General features: G+C 41.6%; 1 protein-coding gene across 1 annotated transcript; it reads right to left on the bottom strand.

The window, feature by feature from the left end:
- Window positions 1-6,337: 6,337 nt before the first annotated feature.
- Window positions 6,338-6,733, bottom strand: LOC140862659 (uncharacterized). The gene has a single exon (XM_073265690.1). The coding sequence runs from the start codon at window positions 6,731-6,733 to the stop codon at window positions 6,338-6,340; it is 396 nt and encodes a 131-aa protein (XP_073121791.1).
- Between the last annotated feature and the right edge of the window lie 3,765 nt (window positions 6,734-10,498).

The following is a 10,498-nucleotide window of genomic DNA, read 5'->3' as shown; positions in this document are numbered from 1 at the left end:
ACTGGTCTAACGGTAACATCGCATCCCTTGACGTTATCGCAAAGTTCTAAACAAATTGATCTAGATTTGACTTTCGGTCAAATCCTATATATCCTTTTTCCAAGAACTCATGTGAGTTACTCTTTATCACTAAGGATAAAATATTTCTTCCCAAAACAGTACCTTATGCGAATAGAAATGGATAACTACCGGCCACCAGTTCGCAAAGCAATCGCATCACTGCCACCACTCTAACCATCTGAAATCCTCAGACTGATTGCGATAAACCTTGATCCGAATCCCGCTATCGTAGATAGCATCTACTCGATCGCATTAGTCATCCTTCCATGGATAACAACAAAATCCTGACAATTCCTGGCGTCATAGTACGTACTTTCAGTACTCACTCTGCCCGATGAATGTTTCCCAAAGAATACCAACTAAGTAAACAGATGACAAAATCTTGATACACAATTTCTTGTCTAAATGCATCCTTCGAGGTTGTCACCTTGAAATTCACTACCATCTTGCTGAAACCCTCAGATGGACCAACACCACCCTCAGCATTAGTAGCCTATATCGAATGCTTACTTCTATCTCGGAACTAGAGATAGTATCGACGAAAATGATTCCGGTTATCCTCTTCCAGATAACCAAACCCTTGGCTCGCTAGCGGGGATAACCAAACTAATTCACCTTGATCCCGTACAGAATCTATCAATACTAGTGGCAATTACGTTATCTAATCCTTTCAATGACACAGCATATCAAAATGGACTGGGATATCAGTGACAACAATCCTGCCAGACTCAGAAACACAAGTCTCAGCTGCTGTCTCATCCCATGAAACAACTAATGCTAACCTGCTAATGCTCATTGAAATCCATAAGCACTTGCCGAATCGTCTCTTAAGAACAACTCTCGAGAAATCTGTTGGAAGCACCCCAAGCAAAACACTCTGACCAACAGTCCCCAAAATTTGTCCACTGACAATCCTGGGACAATCACTGAATCCTATTTCCGCAAACTGGATAAATCATTGCTAAAACCAAGCAATGTTCAGATCAAAATCCGTCAATGGTAATCTCAGTAATGCTATTAACTAGAAAATGATCACAAGAGCCATCCTTGGCTACTCTCGTGATCTGCAGAATCCAAAATCCCCGATTCTAGCATCCCTGGAGATTCCTTAGCGACTAAAGAATTCCCTAAATTCACTCGAATCGCTATATCAAAGCATACCATACTTAAGTACTATTCCCAGTACTTCTTGATTCACTATATCCCAATCAGTACCGATTGGAATAATCTGATCAATCAAATCGATATACTGTAGCTCTCGCCATGCCTGACGGTACCAATTCTAATCAGACAATCATTGATCGATGAAACTCTCATGGCCGATCAATATCGATGATCTCATTGCCACACGTCCGCAGATCCCAACTACTTGGAATCAAAATAATCACCGCTGATTCAATCACTCATATTTGACAAAGTCAGACAACAGTTACAAGTAGTCACTAGTGCTAACCTGCACCAGTCTAGACATACTATCCACTGTCTATATTCATTCAAGATGATCATAAGGACTCGTTCAACCCAAGCCGCAATACAAGTCCGAAAGATTTCAACTATTGCTGAACATACTCCTGATAACTATATCTCTTTCTAGGAATGCAACAAATCGAGACTGAGGTTACTTGCCGCGGTGTCCCACCTGAAATCACCACCAAGTGTACACTGGCATAAATCACGCTATCCTCATGCCTCAAATAGTCATGTACAATCCTTAGCATCGGATATAATCTATCACTGAAAGAAACCATCATTGCTGAAAAATACTCATCCCCGATTCAGAAGTTCACAAACCATCTCCTGGATAGACCCTATCACAAGAGCATCCAAACACCGACTAGATCCACTAGTCTATCAGTATCCAATAGGCTAAAACTATCTGCTCAGAGCACGCACATGTCAAGGAAATCCCTCCAAGACTGGTCCTTATGACAAAACTACAAACCAATATCTCTGACGACAGTCAGTCGATATCTAAACCGCTGATACCTAACCAGACATCTAATCCAATTTCATACCCTGTCATGACTGTTACCAAAACTCTAGACTAGGTAGCCTTCCCACCGCCAATCCTGAAGCACGAAGGCTTCCAGGTATTCTCCAAAGTACAAAAGACTCCCAGAGTAACACTGGTATAGGGTCGCGCTCCATCATGTCTAGTCATGATCATAGTCCACAACTCTCGATATGTACTCAACTGGTTCCTGATGAAATCCCATCATCACGAATTCCCAACCTATGAAGGTCAATCAGGCTACTGTTCTACGGAAACAACCTAGAACGAAACTCAAAATTTCAAACAAGATCAAAATTCCCATGCCCCCAGATGAATCACCTCATCACTGGCACTAACCCAGTTTAACGACTAATTAGGTCAATCCTAGGAAAACACCTAGACTAACCCCATGTCAATCCGTTACCGCTGGCTTACTCAAAATCCATGAGCTATCCTAGTTGATTACCAATCAACTAATTCCAAGCCAAACTTTATAAAATTACTTGCAATCAATCACGAATTGCTGAATAAGTAACACATGTATCATTACTTCAAGTTTGTACAATTTCTTTATTACAATCCCATGTAATATCATTACAGTATTCCGAAAATACAACAACATGTACATCCAATAATTTTGTTACGCCTTAAACGCATATAAATCTCGATTGTGAGATTAATGTTTTTAATGCATTAACAAGGCCCTTTTTATGTTTTGATGATTAACAAATCTAGGTTAAAATGTTACTAATGTTTACAATGAGCTTATTACAGAGTTAAAATTTTCAAGGCTCAATTTTGTTCAAGTTTATTCAAGATCAGAAACAAATTTCAAAGACTTATACTACTATGAGTTCGGAAGTTCCGATTGGAGTTCGGAACCTCCGATCCAGAATAGAAGGATCTTCGGAAGGTAAGGGACGATCGGACGTTCCGATCATGGTTCGGAAGCTCCGATCTATTTTCAAGGAATTTTATATTGTTCGGAAACAGAACGAAAGCTACGAAGTGACGAGATCGGAAGTTCCGATCTACTACGGCGGCCTGATAATCTTGTCCGAAAGACTTTTTCCCGACAACATATTTAATGCGCCGATCGGAAGCTTTGAAGTGAGATCGGAAGTTCCGATCCTGTACAAACCGCGTGACTCAGAATTCAAATTTCGGAAGCTCCGATGCTGGGAACGGAAGTTTCGATCGATGCCGAATTTCCAACTATAAATAAAGGCATTCCGAGACCATTTCAAGCATCCCAACATCTTCAAGTCTCTCAATCCTCTTAAGCATTATTTGAGATATTTGTTGAGCAATTTGTAGCCCCTTTGAGCTTTCAAAATATATTCATATATTGAGTTGTATCCGGGGTTGTGAAAATCGTTGGTGTAAATACTTGAGTGTGAAACCAAGTGTTGTGTGATTGTTGAGGCTATCCTTGGAGCCCTTAAGGCCAAGTGTTGAGTAGTATCGGCGCGGTGATCGTGTCAAGTTGTAAGGCTATCCTTGGAGCCATCAAAGCCAAGTCGTTCGAAGTGCTAGTGGATCCTTGGTTAATCGATCTTAACCAAGAAGGGGAGACGTAGACGATTTATCGTCGAACTTCCATAAATATCTCTTATCCCTTTTACTGCTTTATTTACATTACGCATTTATTTACTGCACTTATTATTAATTGCTTTAAGTCTTCCGCTTGCGTATTTGCATAATCGCTTTAAATTGCTAAAGTTTCCAATAGAACCTAAATCCCCCCCCCCCCCATTAGGTTCTAACAAACTTGATATGATACAACTAAATTCTGATGATATATTACAACTGAAATACTGTTTACAAATACATCAATACAGTATTTAAAATCATCGAACTTGTCTTCGCTCCTTGAGAATGAAGCTTCCAATCGACACACGCATCGATACAAGCATACTTCCGTCCAAGTCTCTCTACATGTCCTCCTGCGAAGAACTCCGGAGAAATGGCACGTGTTAGCTAACCAGCTATGCTCTGCGTCTGTGCATGTCAGTCGATTTCTTCTGCTCACGATCTACCATCAGCGTTCTTCTTGTAACCAAATCATGATTTTGAACATGAAGTTTCCCATATGCCTACCAAAAGCATCGATACAAGCATACCGGCAAAACCATGTTCTGCACGAGTTTACAGACCTTACGCTCGAAACCTGTCATGCCTTATGCACTCAAGGTATCTCCTGTGAAGGTCTATCTGACAATCTCTCCAGCTACGAGTGGAGAATCTCTTTGGACTGAAACCACATGGGTTATTATACACCATTCGTTCCAAAAATCCCTCAGAGATATCTGACGCGATATACCCAATCTTCTCTTCCAGTATTCCCTGGCTGGAATCCATATGTTCTTCGATCAACATCCCAATGCATCGAATGATGAACCGTCCACAGCAGTCAGTCTATCTATCGATATGCTACTACTGGTGTTCTCATCACTGTTGCATTCCTTATTGTAAAAACTTATGCCGCAAACCTCGGCAATGAAGAACAAATCTTCTTTCGCTAGGCCTCAATAAATCCTACAAGGATAATCAAGAAGTCTTATTATCAATTTCCTAAATCCCTTGCATGCAGCTCTGATACCATAAATGTAGCGGCCTGACCCGGATCCACTACCTAATCAGAGTTAAGAGCAAAATTAAGCATGCATTAAATAAAATCGCTGCGGATGACATAAATACAAGCAGACCGGCAGAATACAACCAGCTAACAAACTCGATTTATACAACCCAATCGAATTACTTAGATAAAAACCTACAGCTAAATACTGCTGTCTTCAAGGTCACTGGCTCCTCCAGGCTCCTGGTGCTCAATCCTGCACCTACACCTGCCCCGTCGAATAGGGTATCCAGATACACAGAAAATACTGGATGTGAGTTCTAAGCTCAATACGAAAGCATGGATAAACATACAAATATGATGTATGCAAATGACAGGGTATCCATATATGGGATAACTGTATACGAACTGCTCAGACTGGCGCCTGGGATATAAGCTCGTCACATCGGGGTAGCTAACCACTGTGTGCGACCACTCATTCCTGAATCACGGACGCGGACCATGGAGTCCTTCAGGTATCAGTACCTAATGGTACTCGATATCAAACGTCCTAACAGGGCTGAGCAACCCTAACTGGCTCATCTCAAAAGATATACAGATGTACAGGCACAAGATGAAATGCACATGTCGCATAACAATAATAACATGCAAACACATAAATGCAACATATAAGCATGCATATCCGCTGGCAATCTCAGTCAGTACTTACGTACCTTTCTAAGGCAGTCTTAGTAGTCCCACTCTAGGTTCCAAGCCTATCATCAAGTCTACAATGCAAATACCCATGCATCATTCAATAAGCTCTAAAAGTCTTAACTAAGCTATTGCATACTCCTAAATAATTTAAGGAGACCATAGCTATACCTACGTCCGTTGTCAGCCCACTGATGGCGACTATCCCGCAACTAGGGCACTCCCTTGCTGCGAATCCACAGCCTCGAACACGGCTCTACAACACAAGCACTGCTCCGCTACTATGTCAGACACTGTCTGACTATACTAAAACAAATGTCCTACTCCAACTCTAAAATAAGAGTACCCAAAGCCCTAAAATAGGACCACGAGGGCGAAGGAGGGAATTTGGAATTGGTAAGAAATGAATGCCTCGGACCTTATATTTATAGGCATCGATCGGAACCTCCGATCCTCGATCGAAACTTCCGATCCTTGATCGGAACGTCCGATCATGCCATCGGAGCTTCCGAACATCCTCATCTGCCACGTGTCAAAATCTCACTAGTTGACTTCGGATAGGGGTGATCGGAGCTTTCGATCCTATTTGGAGCTTCCGATCAACCGCACGTCATGGATGACGTAATTCGATCGGAGCTTCCGATCGTTCATCGGAGCTTCCGATCACCTTCGGAGCATTCGATCCTAACTTCGGAGCTTCCGATCTGTCTGACCCTTCGGACCATTTTTGATCATTTTGGGTCTATTTCCGAGCTTCGTTAATCCATTTAGAAGTCTCCTTTATCACGTTTTACTAAATCTAACATGATCACACGATAATTACTCATTATCGTTAATTCTGGATATGGGCCACTACAAAAAATATTCGGATTCAAGACTTTTAGACTGACTCTTGTAAATTAAAATACTGACTTATTAAACTAAATACGAGAAATAAATAGCACAAAAAGATGACTCACTGATTGGAGACCAGCTCAGTGAGTTACATGAAAAAATAGACCTGACTTGAGCTGCTAGGGATAGTATCTTTTCAAGTGTTGTGCATTCCACGGACTTTTCCCTTTCTTGCCTTGGGAGTCCTCCAAGTAATAAGCGGCTATTCCGGATTTTCCTATCACCTTGAATGGTCCCTCATACTTGGCGTCTAACTTTCCTCTCTCTCCTTGATGTTGAATCTTTCGCATAACCAAATCTCCTTCCTGAAAAGCCTTAGGATGCACCCTTTTATTGTAAGCACGAGTTACTTTTTTTCGATAGGCTGCCAGTCTTATTGCTGTTCGGGTCCTATTCTCTTCCAATAAGTTGAGATACATTGCCCTTAACTCTTGATTGTTTTCTCCATATGCCATTATCCGATCACTCCCTTGTCCAATCTCCGCTGGAAGGAAAACTTCAGTCCCGTACACCATGTTAAAAGGAGTTTCACCTATCGAGGATCAGGTCATAGTTCGATAAGACCAGAGCACAGAAGGGAGCTCTTCTACCCACTTACCCTTGGCTGTATCCAGTCATGTTTAAAGAGCTTGAACTATTGTTTTGTTGGTAACTTTCACCTGTCCATTCCCCTGCGGGTATGCTACGGATGTGAAAACTTGCTTGATATTCATCTCTTGACACCATGCTCGAACTTTAGCTCCACAAAAATGTCTCCCATTGTCTGACACCAACCTGCGCGGGATCCCAAATCGGCACACTATATTTTTCCATAGAAAATTGAGCACTTCTTTCTCTGTAATTTTAGCTAGGGTCTCGGCCTCAACCCATTTAGAAAAATAATCAACTGCAACCAACAAGAATTTTCTTTGCCCTGTGCTAACAGGGAATGACCCTACAATATCCATCCCCTATTGATCAAAAGGACAAGCAGCCACAACTTCCTTCATGTATTCAGCGGATCTCCATTGCAGGTTGGCATGTCTTTGGAAATTATAACATGAATTGACCAAATCTGATGAGTCTTTTTGCATAGTAGGCCAGAAGAAACCGGCTAAAAGATCTTTCCGAGCTAGAGCAAGACTGCCTAGGTGACTTCCGCAAGAACCTTCATGAATTTCTTATAATACATAATTCACTTCGTCAGGGCCCAAACACTTTAACAATGGTTGGGAAAAAGATCTTTTGAAAAGAATTTGATCGACCATGACAAAATGCAAGGCCCTCCGTTTCACTTCCTAAGCTCTCTTATTATCGCTTGGTAATTCTTTTTTAGTCAAGAGTTTATGTATATCATATATCCAATCCCCTTCTGGTACCTGAGCTATAATATCATCAAGGGTTTCCAACTGAGACACAAGTTCCCGACCTGGGATGATAGGGTCAGGACGATCGCCCAAGGCACTGGCCAGGCAAGCCAAGTGGTCGGCTTTCATATTGTCAGCTCGAGGTATGAGCTCCAAGTTCAACTCGGTAAATCCTTCTTTAGCTTTTTCCAATGCTTTAGTATATTTCTGATCTTCTCATCCTTGATCTCGAACTTCCCATTACTCTGTTGAATGGCTAATTGAGAATCCGAATATAATATAGCTCGGGAAATACCAAGATTTTGTGCAGCCTTGAGTCCGAGTAAAAGTGCCTCATATTCTGCTACATTGTTGGAGGCTCGAAAATCCAATCTAATTGAGATATAAATTTCTTCACCCCCAAGGCGATATGATTATAATTCCAGCCCCACTTCCTGTTTGACATGATGACCCATCTACAAAAATCCTTCATAGCTCTTCTTGATTTAACTGAACTGTCTCTGCCAAGAAGTCAGCTAGGGCTTGAGCTTTTATGGCTGTTCTGGGTTCAAATTTAATGTTATATTTGCTCAATTATGTAATCCATCTGATAAGTCTTCCCGATGCATCTGGGTTAGCTGCAATTTTTCATAGAACAATATTGGTGAGTACGGTGATAGGGTGTGACAGGAAATAGGGCCTTAACTTCCTTGATGTGATAACCAAAGCCAAGGCAAGATTTTCTTGAGTTAAATAATTGAGCTCGGCTCCCTTCAAGACATGGCTGAAAAAATAAATTGGCTGATGATTTATTCCTTCCTTCCTGACCAAGACCGAGCTGGCGGCTCGGGGAGTGACAGCCAAATAGAAAAACAATTCTTCCCCTTGAACAGGCTTATTCAACACCGGTAATTGTTTCAAATAGGCCTTTAAATCCTGAAATGCCTTCTCACTTTCCTCGTCCTATTCAAAATTTTTTGCTTTTCGTAGTGATTTAAAGAAAGGGAGGCTTTTGTCTGCAAACCTGCTTATTCCTGGGCGAGCTCATAGAGATGATGGTTTGGACTTTCTCAGGGTTAGCCTCAATTCCCCTACTTGTAACCATGTAACCAAGGAATTTTCCAGCCTGAACTCCGAAATTGAATTTATTAGGATTTAACTTCAGTTGATAGTTTTTCAGGGTCTGAAAGGTTTGCGTCAAGTCTACAATGAACTGGTTGGCAGTTCGGGTCTTGACCAGGATATCATCCACATAGACGTCGATGTTCTTTCCAATCTATTGCTTGAATACCTTATCCATCAATCTTTGATATGTAGCCCCAGTGTTTTTGAGCCCAAACGGCATGACCACGTAGCAGTAAGTTCCTGTTGAAGTAACAAAAATCACCTTGTCCTTGTCTTCCTTTGCTAGAGGAATCTGATGATATCCTTGATAAGCATCCATGAAACTGAGTAGTCCATGTCCTGCTGTTGAATCGACAAGCTGATCGATTCTAGGTAGAGGATAACAATATTTAGGGCATGCTTTATTTAAATCCCAAAAATCTACACAAATGCGCCATTTTCCCGTAGACTTTGGAACCAAAACTATGTTAGACAACCAGGTCGGGAAGTGGATTTCTTCAATGTATCTAGCCCTAAGTAACTCTTCTACCTGTTCCTGTATCACTGCATCCTTTTCAGGACCGAAGTGACGTTTCTTTTGAATAATAGGGCGACAGTCCTTTATTACATTTAGCTTATGTTCTGCTACCTCCCGATGTACTCCTACCAGGTCTTAAACTGACCATGCAAAAACATCTCTATTTTTATCCAGACATTCCAGTAACGGTTCCTTCAGCTGTGCTTCAAGGGTGCGGGCAACCCTTACCATCCCAGAGGGAGGAGAAATCATGATTTCCTCTATTTCTTCTTCGGTAGTGATAGATGTGTCTTCTATCAAATTGACTTGTTCCCTACCGTAGAGTCCGGGTCGGTCAATACTTTCAGTCCTGGCCACTTTTTGTTCTATTCTGACCTCTTCCAATAACACTTGCGAGAAATAACTTGATTATCTTGTACTTCGCCAACCTCATTACCCACTGGGAACTTTATTTTCTGATGTAGAGCTGATGCTATAGCCATGAAAGTGGTCATGTCAGGTCTTCCTAGTATGATATTATAGGCCGACGGAGCATTTACTATGATGAAACTCACAATCCTGGTTTTTCGAGAATTATTTTTTTACAAAGTTAGCGGCAAATGAACTAACCCAACAGGTCGGATTGCAAGACCTATGAAACCAAACAGCGATGTCACCACTGATTCCATCTTATATTGCCCTAAGTCCATTTGATTTATTGCTTCTTGGAACAGAACGTTGACAGAGCTTCCCGAATCCACAAATATCCGGGCCACATCATAATTTGAGACCATGGCCCTTATCACCAATGCATCATTGTGGTTATTAAACACCCCTTTCAGATCTTCCGGCCCAAAATAGAGGGTCGGGATGGTATGAATGACCTGATTATTGATCTCCATATTTATTAATTTTTTGTTGTTAGTTTTCCTAGCTCTGTTAGAATCTCCATCAGTTGGCCCCCCAGAGATCATGTTTAAATCCCCGTGCAGGCAGAGCTGGTCTTTGATCATTCTTGACCTGGTCCTGATTTGGGCGATTAAAGTCCCCTTGGGGAGGGGCAGTCCTTGCTCTCTGTCTAGGTTGACCGGATCCCCCTCGTTGTCTTTTCTTCGGGCGATATATTTCTTGGCGAGTCAATATATTTTTTTATTTCCGGCTCTTGTTGAATTATACTTTCAATTTCTTTCTCTAATTGTCGGCAGTCCTCGGTGGTAAGCCCGTACTCCTTGTGAAAATGACAATATTTATCTGATTCACGATTTTGCGGTCTTTGCTCCGTCCACGAAGGTCTCTGTGTGAGTTGTTGATCGTCACAAATTCGTAGGGCTCGG

The sequence above is a fragment of the Henckelia pumila genome, chromosome 4 (assembly GCF_033568475.1).
Source record: "Henckelia pumila isolate YLH828 chromosome 4, ASM3356847v2, whole genome shotgun sequence".
NCBI lineage: Eukaryota > Viridiplantae > Streptophyta > Magnoliopsida > Lamiales > Gesneriaceae > Henckelia > Henckelia pumila.
This window is presented reverse-complemented; position numbering and strand designations above follow the sequence as displayed.